This window comes from Mustela nivalis (assembly GCF_964662115.1).
Source record: "Mustela nivalis genome assembly, chromosome: 6".
Lineage (NCBI taxonomy): Eukaryota > Metazoa > Chordata > Mammalia > Carnivora > Mustelidae > Mustela > Mustela nivalis.
The window spans coordinates 147,493,050-147,514,703 of NC_139025.1; the positions used below are offsets into that span (position 1 = coordinate 147,493,050).

The following is a 21,654-nucleotide window of genomic DNA, read 5'->3' on the forward strand; positions in this document are numbered from 1 at the left end:
TAGAGGCTACTGGCCAACATCTGTGAACTGAAAGTAAAATAATTACATCTTCCTGGGAAATATGCCAAATGTAGGCTCTAATTTTAGAATGTCAGAGTGTTACCTTAACTTGAGAAAGGTCAGGAGAGGTCTCTTGGTGGGGGTAAGAAGAGGGTTCATTGACCTGAAGTCAACACTGACCTCTTTAATGTGTCTCTCACTCGACCTATTCTGGATCCCAGGGGATACATTTAGGAGAGCTTTATGCTCTACCTTGGATCGCTGAGGGCACACCTGTCCCCAAAGACTCTTGGAGAACTTTCAAGCAGATGAACACACATCACCATTCTCTCTCTCATTCCTCTTTTCAGAGTCTGACCCATTAATTAACCACCACTGAACCCACAATACCCAAAGTAGAAAGTTGGTGTCCTACCATGAGGTCCTTTTACTGACCCCAGTCTGACATCACTGAATGCCACAGGGTCCTGGAACTGGAAGGGGCTCGAGAGGTCATTACTTTTGATTATCTTAGTTGAATAATGAGGAAAGCAAGTAGGGGTCAGAGAAGGGAGGTTATTTGCTTAAAGTCATAAGGGAAAAATTAGGTTTGCATCAGACTAATCGAATCCAAGTCTCATGCTTTCTCTACTCAGTCATGTTTTCTTTTGCAAAAAAGCATTAAGAGAGAAAGAAGCTCAGTAAGATGTTTGTGATATTTTGCAGTTTAAATGGTTGGTTTAGATCCTTTGTTTTTTTCTTTGCTGTCATGCATTTCAAATTCAGTTTTTAAAACAATCAAATTTTCAATGTTTTTTATTGAATTGATAGTTTTTTTTTAAGATTTATTTATTTATTTTAGAGAAGGAGAGAAAATGTGGAAACTGGGGCAGAAGGGGAGGGGGAGAGTCTCAAGCAGACTCTGCTGAGCACGGAGCCTGATTAGGAACTCTATCTCATGACCCTGAGATCATGACCTGAACCAAAACCCAGACCCAACTGACTGTGCCACCCAGGCTCCCTGTTGACAGGTTCTTTTTTTTTTTTTTTTGAAGATTTTATTTATTTATTTGACAGACAGAGATCGCAAGTAGGTGGAGAGGCAAGCAGAGAGAAAGAGGAGGAAGCAGGCTCCCCGCTGAGCAGAGAGCCTGATGTGGGGCTTGATCCCAGGACCCTGAGATCATGACCTGAGCCGAAGGCAGAGGCTCAACCCAGTGAACCACCCAGGCGCCCCTGTTGACAGGTTTTTGAGATTGGTGTGCATTTGCAGTTACTATTGCTTTGTCCAAAATTATCCCAACTTCAGTGGCTCAAAATAACCATTTCGTTTTTCTCACCATTTTGAAAGGACTCAGCAGGGCAAGTCTTACTTGGTGTCTTTTGTGTGATGGCCTTGGAAGTTGACTGGGTCTACAATGATCTGAACATTCAACCCATCCAGATATCCAAAATTGCTCCTTCTCATAGTTCACAGCTGATGCCATGTGATCCCAGCTTCATTGAGAGCTTAACTGGGGCTCTCTACCCACCACACCATATGGGTTTTTCCATATCTTCTGGGCTTCCTTACAGCATGTCTGCCTTAGAGAAGTCAGTGCTCTCACATCGGTGGCTCAGGGCTCCAGAGATCACTGTGCCAGGGGTCTGAGCATGAAATTTATTGGTTTTTATGGCTCCACCTTGGTAGTTAGTCCTACAGTCTACATTCTGTTTGGCGTTAAGAGAGTCCCTTGGCTAAGATTCAAGGCTGTGATTCCATGTCTTGGTAGTGGGTTGTGACAAAGCATTTGTAGACATGTTTTAAAATCGTCACAGTTTGGTTTCTAGAACTGAAGAGTTTTTCACTAAAGAGACATTAATTTAGTTACTTCAGCATGTCCTAATTTTTTTTTTTTTGGCAGACTTACTAGCTTTTGAAACTCAATTCAGAAAACGTGAGGAAAAGTTACTCTTGTACAAATTGTTCAATGTCTTTCGGCCTCAGTCTCTTCCTCAGTGCAGTAGGGAGAGGGTACCTAAATTGTAAGGTGGTTTTGAGGATTAAGCAGCAAGTGGTGTCTGAAACATAGTGGACACTTACTCTATGATTAACAGTCATAATCATAGTATTGTTGGCTCTATGGGTTGCCAGTTCATACCCTGATGCCTATGTCTTACTCTCAAACTGTCTAGACTATCTCTGAAAACCTGCTCTCCCAGAGTGGGTTGGGGAAGGCCATTACCTGCTGGTTTAGGGAACACTCAAGTGTTGGAGCAAGGCTGTGAGGTAACAGGGCTTCCTGAAAATGGGAGACACTCTAAGAGACTAGAGTCAACCTGTTCTTGCTTCATAGTTGTGTTTTAGACTACATTGCTTAGAAAATGCCATCTTCTTGGTGTTTTTGGAAACTGGTGGTCTGGTGTCCATTCAGAGGCATGGCTGACCCAGCCTGTCCTGGGTGCTCTTAATCTTTCATGTGTGTTTCGGAGGTGGATGGGTTCAGGGATTAAGGCAGTGAGTGGCAGCTGCTGGCTAAACAAGAAGGCAGCAACTCAGCTCCTTCACATTGGTGCCAAGCCTTGGGTGGGCTGGGGCCTGCAAGTGCTATTTGCTTGCTGTGTTTAGATGTATTCAGAAGAGCCAAGCACTATTTGGCACTTCTCAGTAACCCTGAATTCTAATCTGCAAGTTTCACGCTGTAATTTGTCAACTGTGTTTGGAGAGACCTCACAGGCCTCCTAGACGTAGAGATGGAACCTGCTTTCCAGTGAATGTCATTTAAAAGAAATCAGAGACCATTTCAGGGCTGCAATGCTGTTGATTGCTGTCATTATTACGATGACTCAAAGTCTTCACCATTTACGGGGTGGCGGCAAGTGTGCCTGGCGTTGACAAAGCACAGGATTCCAAACTGGGTCTTCCTAGAGGACACACCCTCAGCCTCTTTGAGTGTTTTGTTTATCATCGCCTTCCTCCCAGTTAAGAGTGTTGCACTGAGTTGGGACCATGGTGAAGAGGGTGGAAGAGTGATCCAAGAAGTTGCATCTCAAAGGTTCTTCAGGTCTATTTTTAGGTTCTTCACTTTTTGTTGGGCAGTGTCATGGCACATATTTATTTACCAGTGGTTTATTGAGCACATGTTGTGACCAATGCAAAGAGCTAAACATTTCACACCCACTTTGGTACTTCTAACCCAACTGTACCCATGAGCTAGGTACAAGGATTAGTCCTGGGGTGCCTGGGTGGCTCAATTGTTAAGTGTCTGCCTTCAGGTCCTGGGATTGCATCTCGCATCAGGCTCCCTGCTCTGCTGCAAGCCTGGTTCTTCCTCTCTCATTCATTACTGCTTTGTTGCTTCTCTTGCTGTGTCTCTCTCTGTCAAATAAATAAAATCTTAAAAAGAAAAAAGGGACATTAGTCCCATAATGAGAGTGATAAAATGAAATCTTCAAGTGATTATGGTAACATAGGTTTATCTCAATTAAACGTACATGCTTTTGGGATGTTTGGTTGGCTCAGTTGGTTAAGCATCTGCCTGTGGCTCAGGTCATGATGCCAGGGTTCTGAGATCGAGTCCCGCATTGGGCTCCTTGCTCAGTGGGGAGCCTGCTTCTCCCTCTGACTGCTACTCTGCTGGTTTATGCCCTCTCTCTCTCTCTCTGATAAATAAATAAATACAATCTTTTAAAAAAAAGGACATGCTTTTATAATAAGTATGAAGTCTGCCCACCTGGAGCTGTCAGAGAAAGGGAAAATACAGAGAAAGGGAACACAGGGCGTGAGTGTGTGTGAATGTGTGCAGGGACTAGACAGGGTTAAGAGGTGAAGGCTGAAACAGGCCTCTTTGGTCACAATGCTTATCGTAAGGTGATGGAAAAAAAAAGTACATCCTTTTAGACTCCTCTCCCTTTTCCCTACTCCAGCCTCATGGGCTGTCTTCGTGTCCCCTACCTTTGCCGTGTTTCTGCGAGCCACCGGACTCGGTACGCCACTCGGTATGCCACTCTGTAATGCCACTCGCCTTTGGCTCTATTTTGCCCTGAGCTTCCTTCCCTCCCATCTTCACCTGGTTAATTCCTGCTTATTCTTCAGTTCTTGACCTTCTTGTGACGTCTTAAGGGAATCATTTTCTGACTCATGTCAAATAAGCTTATTTTACATGACAATACAAAACCTAGACACTTATCCCCAGTCTCAATTTTACACCCCTTTGGGTGACTACTTAGGTAATCGCTGCTGCTCTAACTAGCTGGAGAGCCTCAGGAGGACAGGGATTGTGCATTTTTTTATGCTACCTGTGGTGTTCTGGTACCTAATATAGGGTTTGATATGCAGTAAGTACTCCACAATGTCTGCCAAATGAATGAAAAATGGACCACATTCTATCCTACTCCACACTGGACTCTGGATATCCTCTTACCTGGGAGGAAGATCAGTGATTTCCTTAACAATTAATTACATAAGACTCAATTTCTAATGGGGACGTTTGTCAAATTCTGGGGCCTGAGAACTATGAGAAAAGAATGAGAACTATGGGATTGTTCATTCTCAAGGTTCCATCTAAAACACTCCAGCCAGAAAACATTACCCACCATTTTATTTTATTTTATTTTATTTTGTTTTACTTTATTTTGTAACACTGTGTGATAAAACCATGTCACCCATCATTCAGCTTCCGTAACTATGACAACTTTTCTTTTTATATGACAAACCTTTTATACGACCCACTATTTCCACCAGTACCCCCATAATTTTGAAACAAATCTCATTTCATCTCATTCATAGATCTTTTGGCTCATATTCCTAACACACCTCTCTCTTTTGAACCTGTTTCAGACTCAACAGGAAGTTTTGCCTTCTGCCTAAACTATAGTTCTAATGATGCAGCTTCTGTCCATTTCCTTCAGGTTAAAAACAGAGAACCACCTGTCCCCACTTTTGGTCTTACAACCGCTTTTGGTAATTGAAGTTAGTGATTAGTGCTCCCTTCCATCATTCATTACCAACTCCAAATTTAATAATGTCTTTTAGTTAACCAATGGACCATCACTAGTGAGTGTTCACATTGCATGACTGGAAGAACAAATTTATTTTCAGCAATATGGTTTTCTTGGGCTATGAGCTGTGTCCTGTGCTCCTGGCTCATGAGTTTGGAAGATATTTTTGTCTTGTTCTTTAGAGATCAAGAATTTCAGAATTCACAGGTTCTTCTAACCTGTGGGAAGAGAGTAGCAGAGTGCTAGCACCCTACTTCTGTGGTACCAGGGGTGCTATGCAAAATGGGATGGGGATGGATGGTTTTTTCACTGTCAGTAAAATTGGACCTGAACTTGAGAAAATTGGGGAGAGGGTCATGGGCTACTTCTTTTCTTCCTTCACTTTAAGCCTGTGATAGTGTTGATGTTCTCTATTTATTGGCATCCTACATTAGTCTCCTCTTTTTTTAAATTTTTAATTTTTTTAGATTTTATTATTTATTTATTTGCCAGAAAGAGAGAGACAGAGAGCACAAGCAGGGTGAGTGTTAAGCAGAGGGAAGAGCAGTTCCTCACTGAGCAAGGAACCCAATGCAGGGCTCAATCCCAGGACACTGGGATCATGACCTGAGCGGAAGACAGATGCTTAACTGACTGATCACCCAGGTGCCCCCAGTAGTCTCTTCTTACCTGTGGTTTTGCTTCCCGTGTTCTCGGTTACCTATGGCCAGCTGTGGTCTGGCAGGAGACGACCCCCACTCTGACCGTCACAATGCCTACCTGATTCACCTCGCTTGATCCCATCACATAGGCATTTTACTCCCTGACCTCATCCCCAGGGGAGGGGTGAGTGCAGAACAATAAGGTATTTTGTGTGTGTGTGAGAGAGACCACAGTCACATATGTTCTATGACAATATATCGATATAATTGTTGTTTTATTATCAGTTATTGCTGTTAATCTCTTCCTGTGCCTAATTTATGAGTGAAGATTTCTCAGAGATGTGTAGGTGTAAGAAAGCACGTAGGATAGATAGGATTCGCATATAGAGGATTCCTACTATCCGTGGTTTCAGGCACCCACTGGGGATCCTGTAAAGTGGGGACCGCTGTGTTCGATCATTTGTTCAGTCGCTGATAGAAACATTGAACTGCGTACCTTGTTAACTTCTGTAACAATGTTCTCACTGGAGTATACTTTGAGGTGAGTCATTCATTGACTAGAAAAGGACAGCAAGACTCTGGCAGATCACGCACTAAGCTTCCAATCCAGAATTTACCGTCGACTCTCTGCAAGATCCCATGCTAGGATCTGAAGATACCAAGGGGAACAAGACAAAATACTTGCTCCAGAGTTGCTCTCAGTCTAAAGGGAGTGTGCAAGATTAAAAAATGGTTTTCAATTCTCTACTATGCCTCCAGCTCAGAGGTGGAGCCTAACTCTGTCTACTGGAATCCGGGCTTTGAACGGTGACTTGACAGACCAAGAGAATGCAGCAGAGATGGTGGTTGAACTTTTGAGGCTTCCCCCCAGCCTCAAAAACCCCAGGATTCCAAGCCTGGAATCCTTGCTCTGGGGGAAGCTAGTTGCCATGTAAAAAGTCTAATTACCTGTCGTGCTGGAAAGGACACATGTAGGTACTCTGGTCAACAGTCCATGGTGAGCCCAGTTCTCCAACCTGCCAAGGGGACACCATCCCTGCCAAGGTGTCACCGTCATAGAACTTTCAGACCAGCTAGCCCATCTACCCGCTGAGGACCACCAGGGACCTTGGTTGACACCATGGACAATAAAGAATCCCCTAGGCAAGTTCTGCCCAAATCCCCCACCCACAAAATCCAGAGAGAAATAAAAAGGCTTTTGTTTTGAGCCATTACATTTTGGCTCAGCTTGTCACCCCACAATAGACCATCAGGACAAGGAGGTAAGAAAATGAGCAGGGTCTAGTAAGAATTCTCTCATAGGGGCACCTGGGTGGCTCAGTGGGTTAAAGCCTCTGCCTTCAGCTCAGGTCATGATCCCAGGGTCCTGGGATCGAGCCCCGCATTGGGCTCTCTGCTCAGCAGGGAGCCTGCTTCCCCCGCCCCCTCTCTCTCTGCCTGCCTCTCTGCCTGCTTGTGATCTCTCTCTGTCAAATAAATAAATAAAATCTTAAAAAAAAAGAATTCTCTCATAAAGGTAGGTACAACATGGGTTGTGGGAAAACAAATGTAGAGCGAACAATTCAGAGAAGCTAAGACATCACATTGCATCACTTAAGGGAGCACCAGTCATGTTGTAGTATTTATGAATGGTACCCCCTGGAGTTGTGCAGTGCCCAACATGAACAGACGTATGGCGGTTTTGGGTAATGGGTGCCGGGAAGGCAGCTTAGCTGGGAAAACTGTATAAGAAGGGCACTGGAGCTTGGAACTGAGCTCCAAGTAGTTTTCATGGGCTAAGGCCGAGGGGAAAGAGCTAGTCCTCCAGCAGGGGGCAGCAACCTGAGCAAAGTTATGCAGTCAAGGGTACCCAGGATGGATTTGGGGCATGGCCCGTGGTCTTGTGTGGTCAGCAGGCTCAGTGCTGGGAGGGACGGAGTCGCCACAGGTGAGCCTCAAAAGCTGTGTGATGTGAAGGGTCTTAATTACATATTATCATGAGGAGTCAGCAGGAGGAAAGCAATGGGAGCCGCAGATGATTTCAAAGCAAGGGAGCAACAAATGCGAAACAGTATTTGAGAAAATTGCAGTTCAAAACCCCACAGACTGTGAGAGACACTGTTTGTTCTTCCAACTGCCTGCCTCTCCATGAAAGCTTGGCAGAACCAGTTTTCATAGGAAAGTCTTAAACAACAGGGGATTACTCAATGATTCATTTAAAAGGATCATTAAAGGAAAATTGAGGCACATCACATCCTGCCTTCTTTAATTGCTCATTTATTATTACAGTGGGTGAGATAATGGCTTTGTGTTATTCTTCTAAACAGTGTAAAATATTTATTGGTAAATATAGCAGTGCATAAATTAATGCCATTTGGGATTTGGTATCACATTTTTTTCTCCACTGATAGCCATAATTTTTATTTAAAGAAAAACAGTATTGTGCTGATTCCTTCTGGCTCAGGGCTGAGTGAGAACATTAGGAACGCAACATCTATAGGATGATACTGTCTCTTCGTTTCCATGGGGGTGGCTGGCCTTCCAGGGGTTTGTGAAATTAATTTCTTTCCTGTTTATTAAGACCATAATGTTTGCTAAGAGGGCATGTGGAGGTGTGAAATTTTCTTCTTTGCTCCATCACATCATAAGTCGGTAACGAACTACTTAACTAACAGTGGCTTTTACAAGGGCAGGTATTTATTATTTCACATATCTGAAAGTGCCCAGATAGGGGGTTCCATAAAGTTGATTCAAGTGGCTTCACAATGTCAACAATGACCCAGGATCATGTCTTTATATGACAGCACCCAAAAACAGGAAAGAGAATTTTTTTTTTGCCTTTTTTTTCTCTTAAAGGTTTTATTTATTTATTTGACAGACAGAGATCACAAGTAGGCAGAGAGAAAGAGAGAGAAGCAGGCTCTCTGCCAAGCAGAGAACCTAATGCGGGGCTGGATCCCAGGACCCTGGGATCATGACCTGTGCTGAAGGAAGAGGCTTAACTCACCGAAGCACCCAGGCGCCCCCTGCCTCGTTTGTTTTTAAAGTTCTCTCTCTTTTTGGGGGGTGCCGGGGTGGCTCAGTGGGTTAAGCAACTGCCTTTGGCTTGGGTCATGATCCTAGAGTCCTAGGATCGAGTCCCACATCTCAGCAGGGTGTCTGCTTTTCCCTATGACCTCTCTCTCTCTCAAATAAATGAATAAAATCTTAAAAAAGAAAAGGGTCTCTCTCTCTCTCTCTACCTTTTTAAATCCTGGGGGCGGGGGATCTTTTTGGAATCTCAGCAGATGTTTATTGAGGTTTCCTTATCCAGATCTGAGGTTAGACTCACCTCTTAATCAATCACATGAAACGGAGAAAGCCTCAGAGGAGAGGCTCCGGGGCCCCTTCCTGGGGCAGGGGAGAGTATGACAAGCGTGCTCCATCAGCACACTGCTACAAATGGGGTTTTCTTGGAAGCAATTACAGAGGGATGTCTCAGGCATCTGCAGCCAAGTGTGTTGGCCACAGGTCAAACCAATTTAGGGGTGGTGATTTAGGATATTCTGCATGCCCAGCTCTATATCCCTGCTGGCAGATACAATAGAAGCATATAGAACAATGCTTGTTTTCAGAGAGTTTTAGTGGGCATTGCAATAAGGCAGGCAATTCTTAGGCTTGAGATATTAATTCAACACAATATATGGATGATCTATCACACCTTTGGAGATGGGGAATCAGAGATGAATAAGACCTAGTTCTTGCCCACAGGAATTCACAATTCCCTTCACCATCTGCCTCCTTCAATCTGGTCATATGGAAGCAGTTTCATCCCCGGATGTCACCACACTCTGTCACGCTTCCCTCTGAGCTCACAGGGCTACAACATAGTTGGAACCCTCCCCTCCCACCCCCTTTCCGCCTGGCTTCTCTTAGTAGTCTCTCATGGACCTGGCTAGGTTAGAGCTCCTTCCCTGGATCCTGTAGCCTCTTCTCTTTGTCGTGGTCTTTACCATCCTAGGTCCTGATCGTGCGCCAGGCCTGGAACCCCATGAAGGCAGATTGCATTTTGATCAATTTGCATCTTTAGCCTGGTGCCTGGAACGTAGATGGTTTTCAGTGAACATTTGTGGGATGAGTGCATGAATAATTGAATGAAAGGAAATTAAATCTGGATCTTTTATTCCTCTTCAATAAGTTTCTACTGTATTAGTTTTTCTCTTTTCCTCTTTTTCTCATCTCCCCGTTTCCTCTCTTATGTTCCGTTTCTTGGCTCCTGATTCTAACACATGAATCCAGCATTTTACAAGTTACATAATATGGTAGAGCCTGGCTTTTACTTTTTATCCCCTTGCCTCTTCTTAGAAAGGAGAGCAATTTTGGGGGTGCTGGAGGTGGATCCAAAACCACTAGGGACTATCAGGAACCATTCAGGGACTTAGTTTTTTACCCTGAGCCACCTTTGGGTCCACTTTCAAAGGGCCGCAGTCCTGCTGTGATCGTGTGATTTATAACAAGAAAGAGAAATATATATACACATTTTAAAGATTTTATTTTTAAGTAATCTCTATACACAATGTGGGGCTTCAACTCACAACCCTGAGATCAAGAATCTCATGCTCTACTGATTGAGCCAGCCAGGTACCTACCCTCTTAAAAAAAAAAAAAAATTAATACATGTAAAACCCCCAAAACGACAGTGTTCAGAAAACTCCTAGCTCGGTGGAGTAAAAATTAACAAAAGTAAGCCCGTTTAGAATGCAGTGGAGGGGCGAGCCGGGGAGCTCCCTTGCCCTACGGGTTGTCAACTGCAGACCCAACAGGAAGAAACTTGCCTCCTAGGTAGATACATTTTACTTTACTATCCCAGCAGGAGGAAGAAAATTTTCCTTCTTGCCCTGGCAACAGCCCAGCCAATGAGGGACCGCCACAACTCAGCCAATCAAAAGCCCCTATAATTTGAACTCCCACTTTACTCCAATGGCTTTTTCGCTTGTAGCGGCCCCGCCCACCTTCCCTCTATAAAAGAGCCCCGCGCGGCTTCCTTCCCAGGACCTGGTTGTACTTTTGCAGGAACGTGCACGTGGGTTACTCCCAAGCAAACCCGATTTTGCTGGTAAAATAACTGGCAGTTTTATTTTTAAGGCTACATGTGACCAGGCGGAGATGCTTCGGGAGAATGCGGGAGCTCCCAGCTGTTCCTGAGTTACAACCTTTTTATAACAAACTGGTAACTTAGTAAGTAAAATGTTTCTCTGAGTTCTGTGAGCTGCTCTAGCGAGTAAGCGGCGCCTGAGGAGGGAATCTTGAATTTGTAGCCGGTGGCTCAGAAGTACAGTTGACCCTGAACAACGTGGGCACTGACTCCCCACGCAGTCAAAAATCCTCGTATAACTTTTGTCTCCCCCAAAACTTTAACTAAGAAATAGACTAGGGTGACTAGAAGCGGTACTGATGATGTGAACAGTCGATTAACACATATCCTGTGTGTTACCTGTATGATGTGCTGTATTCTTAAAGTCAGGTAGAGAAAGTTCCTTTAATAAGGGAAAATACATTTTTAGCACATTACTGTATTTATGGGAAAAAATAATCCCCATGCGAGTGGGCCTGTGCACTCAAACTCGTGTTGTTCAAGGGCCAGCTGTACAGTGACAACCTGGACGTTGAGGCTGGAGTCTAAAGCAGCCAGCAGGGTTGTGGGACTGAACCCTTAGCCTGTGGAATCTATGCTGTCTCCGGGTACATAGTGTCTGAATTGAGTTTAATCCTAGGACACACACTGGCATCTGAAGCATGGTTTTTTGGTGTAGGGACACCTGTTCCCAAGCAAACACACATTGGAATTTGTACCAGAATCAAAGACCAGCAAACTCCCCAGAATGATGGCTCTGTTGCTTCTTGGTTTGTGTTCCCGGGCCTGGGTAGACTCTGGAGGGGCAGGGAGCACTGACATTGTGCGCATGTATAGATGACATGTGCTGGAGGGTGGCACTCACGTGATGGGAGATGTCAGCCCAGTGCCTGCTGAGACTGTCCTCCTTAAGCCACAGCGCTCAGTGGAGATGGCAGAGCAAACCCAAGTCTTTTCCTGGGGACGTGTAGCTACCAAGTCTCAGATGTCTCATCACACCTAAAAAGGAGTTAAAGAGTTAAATATTGCTATTTTAAGCTCATTACAGATTTTTTTAAAATACGATTTTATTTATTTGAGAGAGAGCGCTCGAGCAGTGTGGGGAGAGGCAGAGGGAGAAGCACATTCTCTGCTGAGCAGGGAGCCCAAACCGGGGCTTGATCCCAGGACGCTGGGATCATGACCTGATTGAAGGCAGGCACACAACCAAGTCACCCAGGCTGCTCTTTAATCATTATGAATTTTTTTTTTTGCATTGATTTTCATTTGTAAAAAATAGAGCATTAAAATATCATTTATCCTGATGACTGCATTTTTAAGTTAAAAATCTGCACCCAAGCTGGGGCTTCATTTGCCACGTCCCAGTCCTGGTCTTGGCTGTGCCGTTGAAGTGTGAGTTCCTGGAAGTAATAAGCCCAGGATTGGAGAAAGTGTAATCACCGCTCTGCCTTGGGGTGTGGTATTGGACTTGATGGCTCCTTTACGGTTCAGTTTGTTTGCCATCTGAAAAACATTGCACACTTTCCCTGCAACAGCCTCAGTTGCAGGTGCTGGGAATACAGATAGGCACAAACTTTGGTCCCTTTTCTAGAGATTATATTTTAATATGGAGTGGGAGTAGAGTGGGAAGCGTGCCTAAGTACCATGTGGTGAGTGCGCTGTCAGAAGTAGCCCAGAGTGATGTGGGGAGCAGAGAGACCCAGACCCAGCCTGCAGGGTGGGGGTTGGAATCCTATAGGAGACATTGGTATACATGGGGGAAAACTGGCATTGACCAGGCTTCAGGAAGAGGAACAGTGTGATCATAGGTACAGGGGCAAGACCTATGTGGCTGAGCAGAAAACGAGTAGTTCCACATTGTCAAAGCATATGCAGGGGTGTAGTAATGAATAACAAAGCTGGAGAGGTAAGTGGGACAGGGCCATGAGGAGCTTTGGGAACCCTATTAAGGAGCTCTGTCTTTATCCTACATGTAAGGGGGAGTTATTAAGGTCTTTGAAGTAGATGGGGGGAACCTGAGACTTACTAATGTGAAGATTAAAGCTTTGCCTTAAATAACCTACCTAAAAAATATAGCATATAGGGCTCCTTTTTCTCCACATTCTTGCCAACATTTGTTATCTCTGGTCTTTTGATAAAAACCATTGTTGTAGGTCTGAGGTGGTTTCTCACTGTGTTTTGATTTGTATTTTCCTGATGATGAGTGATCTTGAGCATTTTTTCATGTACGTATCAGCCATCTGTACGTCTTTGGAAAAATGTCTGTTCGGGTCTTTTGCCCATTTTAATATTGGATTATTTGTTTTTCTGCTATTGAGTTGTATTAATTTTTTAATATATATTTTGGATATCAGTCCCTTATCAGATATTTGCTTTGAGAGTATTTTCTCCCATGTTGCCTTTTCAATTTATTGATTGTTTTTTTTGCTGTGCGGAAGCTCTTTCTTTAGTGTAATATGGTCCCAATTGTTTATTTTAGGTTTTGTTCTAGTTTCTTACCCCAGAAATCATCGCCAAAACCCATATCAGGGCTTTTTTCCCCCGTGTGTGTGTGTGTGTGTGTGTGTGTGTTTCCCCTAGGAGTTTTGTGGATTCAGGTCCTACATTTGAATCTTTGAGCCATTTCAAGTTAATGTTCTTGAGTAGTATAAAAGATAGGATGCCTAGGTATTTATAAAAAAGAATTGAAATCAGACTCTTGGTGAGATGCCTGTGCACCCCCATGTTCACTGCAGCAGGTTTAATGATAGCCAAGACATGGAAGCAACCGAAGTGTCCATCAATGGAAGAATGGATAGTGATACCAATCTTTAGAGAAGGGACAAAGTTTTGTGTACATCTGTGATCCTAGCACCTGGAACACAGTTTGTTCTAGGGAAAGTGTTTCGCAGAATGCTACCACACTGAACCATAAAGGAGCCATAAAGTCCAATACACGCACACACCTATGCACACACACTTCAGAATATTATTCAGCCATGAGAAAGAAAGTCCTCCCATTTGCAACAACATGGATGGACCTTGAGGACACCATGCTGTGTGAGATAAGTCACCCAGGGGAAGACGAATGCTATAGGATATCACTTAAGTGTGCAATGTAGAAAAAAACAGAGTAGAATGATGGTTACCAGGGCGTGGAAGTGGTGAGATTTGGTACTACCTTAGGTTTCTCTTGAGAAAATGAGTATTCATCCTTACCATTCAGAGATGCCTTTCCCTCGGAACATTTTCGTGGATCTCTGTTCCTGCTCTCTGCCCTGAATTTCAAAGCAATCTAAGCCTGCTTCGCCAGCTTGGCGGGCAAAACCCCTTCTCATTTGCTATCTCTGCCTAAAGTATTGATGCTTCTTTTTTTTTCCCCCATTATTTTTTGTTGTTGTTGTTGTTGTTTAAGAAACACATTCTTTTCTTTTTTCTTTTTGCAAATTTTAATTCTAGTATAGCTAACATACAGTGTTCTGTTAGTTTCAGGTGTACCCTGTAGGGATTCAGCAATTCTCTACGTCACTCGGGGCTCATCAGGATAAGTGTGTCTTCATCCCCTTCACCTGTTTCCCCTATGCCCCTACCCACCTCCCCTCCAGTCATCAGTTTGTTCTTTATAGTTGAAAGTCTGTTTTTTGGTTGGTTTCCTTTCCCCCTTTCTTCCTTGGTTTTGTTTCTTAAATGCCATATAGGAGCGACATGTGTTGCTTATTTTCTTGCCCATCGTGCTGATGTTACTACAAAATGGGCCCCCCAAAAAGGGGTCCTGCAGGCTAAATACGGAGGCAGAGCCCCTGGGACTCTTGTCTCTGTGAGTCCCCTCTTGGCCACCATTGAAGGAATATCCCTTCAGCTGTTTCTCACTGCCGCCAAGTGTCTCTCAACAGAAGGGAGCACAGCCCTGCCGGGTCCATGGTCGTCCGTGACCACACTGTGTCTCTCCTTGTATGTTCCTTCATGATGATGGTGCCTGTGTTTTCATTGCAGAGGTCCTCTGACAAGGAGTCCATCCTGACCATCCTCCAGGTCCTCGGAGATCTGCTTTCTGTTGGTGAGTGGGAGGAGGTAGGGGGCCTGTGGCTGTGGTGTCTCCTGGATTCTGTGTGGTTTGCGGGTGGCGGTGCTCCAGGTCACGTTTTCTGTCAGAGACAATCAACTGCCCCCAGAGTGGGCTGGTTGTACCTTGGGCTTAGTCAGGCTCTTTAATCTTGTCCCCCACCCCATGGTGACCCAAACGTAGGAGGAAATTCTGCTCCGGGTGGTTATTCTATGGTGTCTCATCTGTGGTTAACCCAAGGTCCTCCAGAGGCCTGTGGCTGTCCTTGGAGGGCACCAGCCCTCATGACTCTACCCCACCCCTTCCTCTACTCCACTCCCTCCGCCCACTTAGAGAGTCAGGTATTGGCAGCTTCCTAACCTATGTCAAGTGCAGATGGGAATATGAGGCAGGAGCTCGACTTCGCGGTGTGGTGAGCTATTAAGTTTTCAGAGAAACGATGACAGAGTTGACCACACTAGAATCAGCTGGTTAACTGGGGCATGCCTCTGCTAGCTCACTTCAGTGTGAGGATTCTGGAAAAAAGACCCTCTCAGACATTTCAGCCCTCACTCGGGTTTCATTGCTACGGATGCCTGCCACATTGCATTAGGAAAAAATCTGCACACCCACGGGTGGGACCAAAGGGAACGTCCCTCCCCAGTCCAGGTGCATCGGGCTTCAGTTCCAGGAGGGAGGGGCCCTTCCCAGTGAGGTTTTCCCATAGGCTGTGCTGCCCTCCGATGGCAGGGTGACTTCCCTACAGCCTTCTGAGTGTGGTACCCTGTGGAGATGGAAGTCTCTTATCTTGTGGGATGGGGACTCCTTCACTTTGCCCAGGTGCCTGGAACCCGTGCACTGAAACCTTGCAGTTGCCCTTCTGCTATAGGAGCTGATCCCGCTTCTTTCGTAGACATGTGTCAACCATGCATGGTGTGTGGACAACCACGGGGGTCCCCTTCCAAGTTAAAACGTAATCCCTGCTTTTGAGCTTGTCCTGGGGCAAGGTGGGGGAGATCCCTGTTGACGACTAGTCTTAGGTAGAAAGACCAATATACCTGATCCTAGCTCCAGGCCCTTTTCAAAACTCCCGACGTGGATGACTGGCTGTCTGTTTCTTAAAGAAGCACTCCAGCTGTTTCCCTATATTCCTCTTGTCAGTTGCTGGAAACCAGCACCATAAAGCTGTAACATCACCAATTAAATTATTTCAGGCAAACTGTCACCTGGATCCTCATTACAGAGGAGTCAAGCATACACCAGAGGGATACTGATATTCCCTTTTCTATTAAAGATATGATTCCACGGAAGCCACACACACAAGAACACATGCATATACTGAGACTCCGTTGGTTCTCAGGAAAGTAGTTTATGCAGGAGGACACACCTAGGTGCTTAGATATTCTATTATTTCTCCGTGTCTCACCCCCATGCCAGTCCCTTCCCTAAAAGTACAGCTTTACATGAGTTCCTTCAGAAACCACTGTGTTTTGGTTTCTGGTGCGAATTGTTTCTGGGGCAAACCGATCTTTGCTCTGTCTCTGTCTGAGGGGTCTGCTTTCTGCGCCAAGAAAATGAGGGTGATTATTTGGGGGCCTAGCTGACCTCTGCTTTCTCCCTCAGGCACTGACCGAAGGATTCGCTACATGATCAGTAAAGGGGGCAGCGAGGCACTTCTGCAGACCCTGGTGGACACAGCCAGGTCAGCTTCTCCAGACTACGATGTCCTGCTGCCCCTCTTCCGACTGCTGGCCAAAGTGGGCCTACGAGGTATCCACCCCCCCTGCATCTAAAAATGTGGTTGAAAAGGCACTTACGGGGTTGTTTTCATGACAGCAATTTAGGAAACTCTAGTGGGGAAGTGCAGGGAAGTCCTGGACACTTCGGAGCCAGGACCAGCCCCACAGGAGACATCATTTTGTTGTCCAGTGTCAGGGTGGGGCCCCGAGCGGACAGGGACTATGTGAGGCATGGAGCGGATGGGGACAGAGGGGAAGGGCTCCCAGGCAGTTTTTCAATCACTTTAAGAATAAACAGAAAATTTCTATGAGCAGACTCTTACACAGAAGTTCTTTATATGAGTGTGTGAGTGTTCTGGGGCTCCTGCAACAAATTCTCAGAAACTGGGCGGCTCCAAACAGCAGAAACACGTTCTCTCACAGTTCTGGAGGACGGAAAGCCTGAAACGAGGGTGTTGGCAAGGTTGGTTCCTTCTGGAGGCTCCAAGGGAGAACCCGCTCCATGCCCCTCTGCTAACTTCTGTGTTTCCAGTCATCCTTGGAGTTTCTTGGCTTGTACACGTCACTTCAGTTTCTACCTGCGTCTTCACGTGGTGTCCTACTCTGTGTCCTTCTGTGTGTCCTCCTCTTCTTACAGGGACATTGGTCACTGGATTCAGGGCCCACGTAAATCTGTGACCTCACTTTAAATAATTAAATCTGCAAAGACCCCATTTCCAAAGAAGATAGCATTCTGAGGTTCCAGGTGGACACAAATTTTGGGGGGTGAATTTTCAGCCTATTACTAGAAGCCACACGGAACCAGAGCTTCCCTAGTAGAGGATGGGGGCCTCGAACTCTTTCTCCTTAGGCTCCATACCCATTTCTTTTTGCTCAGAAAAAGACCCTGAAGCTCCTCCCTAAAACCGTAGAACCTCTTAGTGCACACTCAGGAGGCACGCAGCCCTTGCGACCTAGTCATTAACAGTCAAGCTCCAGTTGTGTGAGGCCTCATGTAAGTCACAGTGGGAGAGCTCCGGCGCTGCAGAAGGTAGACCTGTGTTGTCCAGTGCAGGCAGCAGCGGCCACAAGGGAGCAGGGGCTCAGGGGCGCCCTGACCTTGCACTGTCTGGATCTCTGCTTTGAGTCCATTCCACACTCCTCAGGTCATGACGGAGACCCAGGCCTCGGCCAGCACCTGCGTGAGCATGTTCTCAACAAAACCAATCCAGTCCGTTCATTGAATATTTAGCCTGGAATGTCTGGGCACTGTGCCAGGCGTTGGGAACACTGGTGACCAAGACAGATAAGGGGCCCACTCTTACGGAACTTACATTCAAGTGGGGAAGGGCCGAAAGTGAATAATTCACTAGGCAGAGTATGATAATTAGCTAGTAGCTGTGAGGGAAGGAAAAAAAGGGAAGATGTTCCTCTAAGATGGTGTGTTCAGAGAGAGGTAACAGGTGAGCCGACACTAGAAGGAGGAGGAGAAGTCAGCAGAGCAAAGGGTGGCCACGTGAACTGTAGAGAAAGATTGGAGAGACACCATCTCTACCCTGGTTGTAAGTAGTGTTAACCGAGAAGTCAAATCTGGGTTTCAGGCCTCACCCCAGCACTAATTAGCTGTGCTGCTTGGGTAAGTTACTTACCCTTTCTGAGCCATTGGTCCCTCATCTGCAAAATAGAGGTATGAGTCCTTAATTTTAGGGTTTGCTGTAAGGATTAAGTGAGGTTGGATGTCACCTGCTTAGTGTGGGGGCCTGACAAACTAGAGTCATGTAGGTTTCATAGAAGAGAGAGAGATGCAGGATGGACCAAGGCCATCAGGGCCCTGATTCCCAAGCTCTGCACCTGGATAGTCCTACTGGCATCATTGTGTCACTGCAGCCTCTGCCATCGCCAGATTGTAGCCCTCCCCACTGCCATGCAGGCTGCTGGGGGCTGACCTAACAGAGCCTGAGAGACGCCTCTGTGCTGGTGAAGGGCTCCGGTCGTATTAGTTTGGTTGCCGTCTCTTTGCTGGTGTCCTTTGGTCTAGAGGTAGATATTGGCAAACTGGGTTTAGGATATTGTCTGTTTTACTCATTTCTACCTTCAGTGAGTCTGAGAGCAATTCAGGAAAATTACAGATAGAATTTTGCTCTTTAAAAGTTGAGTGCCTTTCTTTGAAAAGACATTTTCCTACATAATCCTGATACCACGATTACAAATCTAACAAAATTGACAATACATGTATAATTTATACTCATTTCAGTTTCTCCAAATGTATCCCAGTGGGGCAATTACAGATGTGTTCAAAGAAGAAGCCAATCAAGTTCCACACATTGCATTTGGATGTTCTGTATTTTAAGTGTCCTATATTCCAGAACTATCTTAAAGGAAGAAATTTATACCCTCCTAAACTGTAGTTCACATTTGAGGTCAGCCAGAAGCATGCGAACATACGGGGTGTGTGAGTCATACAACCCACAAGGCCTCGTGTAAATATTACTTGAAGAATGAGTGGACTTTATTTATACCCTGCCTTGGCTCTTCTGGGCCCCCCCTGGTTCCAGTGGGGACATACTTAGTAGCATTTTCCGCTAGATGGGAAAAAGTAACATTGGTTACGATCATTCTCTTGCCTTTTCCATCCTCGCCTTCCTGTGCTCCATGCATTGTACAGCCCTCCGAATTAGTGTGGAACATAACTAAGATGATTGATTTATGTTCCTAGATAAAAAGTTTGGACAGAAGGCCCTGGAATTGGAAGCACTCGATGTGACATTGATTCTGGCCAGGAAAAACCTGTCCCACAGCCAGAACCTCCTTCACTGTCTCTGGGCTCTGCGTGTGTTCGCCTCTAGTGGTAAGTGACTCAAATTATGGCTTTCTGGGGTGGCTTCCAGACCTGGGCCAGGACACCTAGCAACCATTTAGGGGCTGGGGTTGGAAGGAGGGTCTGGGTGTAGGATATATGTTGTCCCAGCACGATAAATAGGTCACGAGGAGCATCATGTTCTGGAGGTTGTAGAGGTAAAAAGTTCTTTCTTTGTCTCTTCCTCATCCAGGTAGAACTCTTGAGCTCATTACTGAGGTTGGATGCCAGTATTGTTTGCCCTTGGGAACCACACATCATGTAGTCTAGGCTTCTCCATTAGTACCACATGGTGAAAAAGACAACAGGAGAGAGTGTAGGGCTTTATTCAAGCCTTGTCATATTCAAGGCATAGGGCGATGTTAAGAATGACCTTCACATCACAGATCTCCGTACTGTGTCTCCGAAGTTGCCTGTTGATCACAGCATTCTTTACCGAAACATCTTTACCTCATTTTATCTCTGTGCTTCTCAACGTAGTCCTCCGGGTAACTAGATGCATCATGGCACATGTGTTCATACTTACCTGCTATCTCCTGCCTGGGATTATTTCAAATTATCATAATAATCCTGTGTCTAGACTTAGCATTTTTAGCCAAGAAGAGGGAAATGAAGCTTGGAAGAGAGAAGAAATTGCTTAAGTTTATGTGGACACGTTTGGGGGCTGAGTTTCAGATGTCACGTTGACTCTCCATGTGGGGACACTTGCTATGAACAGAGTAGATTCTGTACCTCCCTTCCCATATAGAATGAGCACAGACTTTATTTCTCGTTTCTGAGCCCCTTTCCTGCACAGTAGAAGTGATGTCATGCTCTCTAGTGGGAAAAACGTGTCTTAGAACCAGGAAGACCTCGGTTTGACATTGATTTCATTCCTTGGGAGTCCTATGGCATGGGCATTTAACCTGTTTACCTCCATTTCTTCTGTTGTAAAATTATAATGGTTGTAAGAGCTCCCTGACCTGGAAGATGGGATAAGTGAGGTGACTTCCACGGGTATGTCTGTCACATTGTAGCTGCTCAGTTAGTTTCCCTTCCCTGTTCTACTCTTTTACCGTAGTCCTTTGAAATGATAGGAAAAGCACACCTAAGGGGAATGAGGAAGTGACTTTTCCCCCAACTATCCTCAGAACTACTAAGATTAGTTAGCTATCTACTAAGTAAGTGGGGGCCCTATTTTATTGGTTAATTCCATTAATATCCACGGAGGACCCATAACGATAGAGTACTTTCAGGAAAAAACAAGATGGGTCCTTCACTCCATGTTCATGGAAGGAACCTCCTCCCACCCTCATATATGTTGACCAGAAAATCGGAATGGGAGAGGCTGAAAAGATTGTACAAACCCATCTTTAATTAAGGAAAGCCCAAGTGCAGAGCTGTGGCTTTGTGTAGAGGACAACTGTCATTAATAAGCAGCCCGAGGGTGGCTCACCCCCACTGGGAGTTTGCAACAGTGGAAAATTCAAAGTATCTCATTTTAGTTTCCTAAAGAATAATTAGGTTGAATAACTTAGCTTTCTTATTAAGTCTGTTGCTTGTAGATGTTTTGAAGAATTCCTTTTAGCAAGGGGCTCTAAAAATGTTGAGAGTTAACTGCAGGTATGAGGAGATGGCCATCCGTCTCGTATTCTAAGACCACATTTATTGTACTAGTGAATTTTTCTATAAAGGTTATTTTAAAATTCATACCGTGAGTCTTTATACAATGACATGAGATGCAAGCAGAGTTCACGAAATCTGTGGACTGATCGCTGTCTCTTTGGTGAATTGTTATCCACTGTTGAATGTTCCAGAAAGCTTTCTAAACATCTCCTATCTGCGGAAAGAGTTGGCTGGAACCATAATGGGGCTGCCACAGGAAGTGAAGCCTTCAGCAGCTCTGCTGGTCAGTGGGGATGTTGATGGAGCTGCTGGAGGCAGCTGACCTTGGGCAGCCAGCCAGCAAGGAAGAACTCGGCAGTGGGGGGGGGGGTTCTTATTGTCCCCATCTTTCAATTCCAAGTCTAAAGTCTTCCGTATTACAACCCGTGCTCCTAAAACTATTTCATCCCTAACGCTACTTAATACTAGAATTTCGCTGAATGATTTGCCAAGAGATGGCTCCAGCATGTTTTCCCAGTTTAGAAATAAATGACTGAGTTGGTAGCCATGAGAATGGAAGATTGATGGGCAGGACCAGGATGCCAAATCTCTGAATTTGGATCCAGGCAGTTACTGCCTGTACCAGCCTCAGGAGGGACATATGCAGAGAGGGTGTTCCAGGAACACACAGTCTCTGTAATCACGAAGACATCAGCCTCAGTCTCTCTCTGGTGGACTGTACTGGGATGAACTATATTAGAGCCCCCAGATTTCCATCTCTC

General features: G+C 45.3%; 1 protein-coding gene across 2 annotated transcripts in view; it reads left to right on the forward strand.

Annotated features, from left to right (window-relative positions):
* AGBL1 (AGBL carboxypeptidase 1) overlaps positions 1–21,654 on the forward strand; it is a 717,958-nt gene that overhangs the window by 45,707 nt on the left and 650,597 nt on the right. For both annotated transcript variants that reach the window (XM_082736037.1, XM_082736038.1), the window contains exons 2-4: positions 14,665–14,728; positions 16,337–16,483; positions 19,148–19,279. In XM_082736037.1, coding sequence (XP_082592163.1) covers positions 14,665–14,728; positions 16,337–16,483; positions 19,148–19,279 — 343 coding nt within the window. The remainder of the gene's footprint in view (positions 1–14,664; positions 14,729–16,336; positions 16,484–19,147; positions 19,280–21,654) is intronic.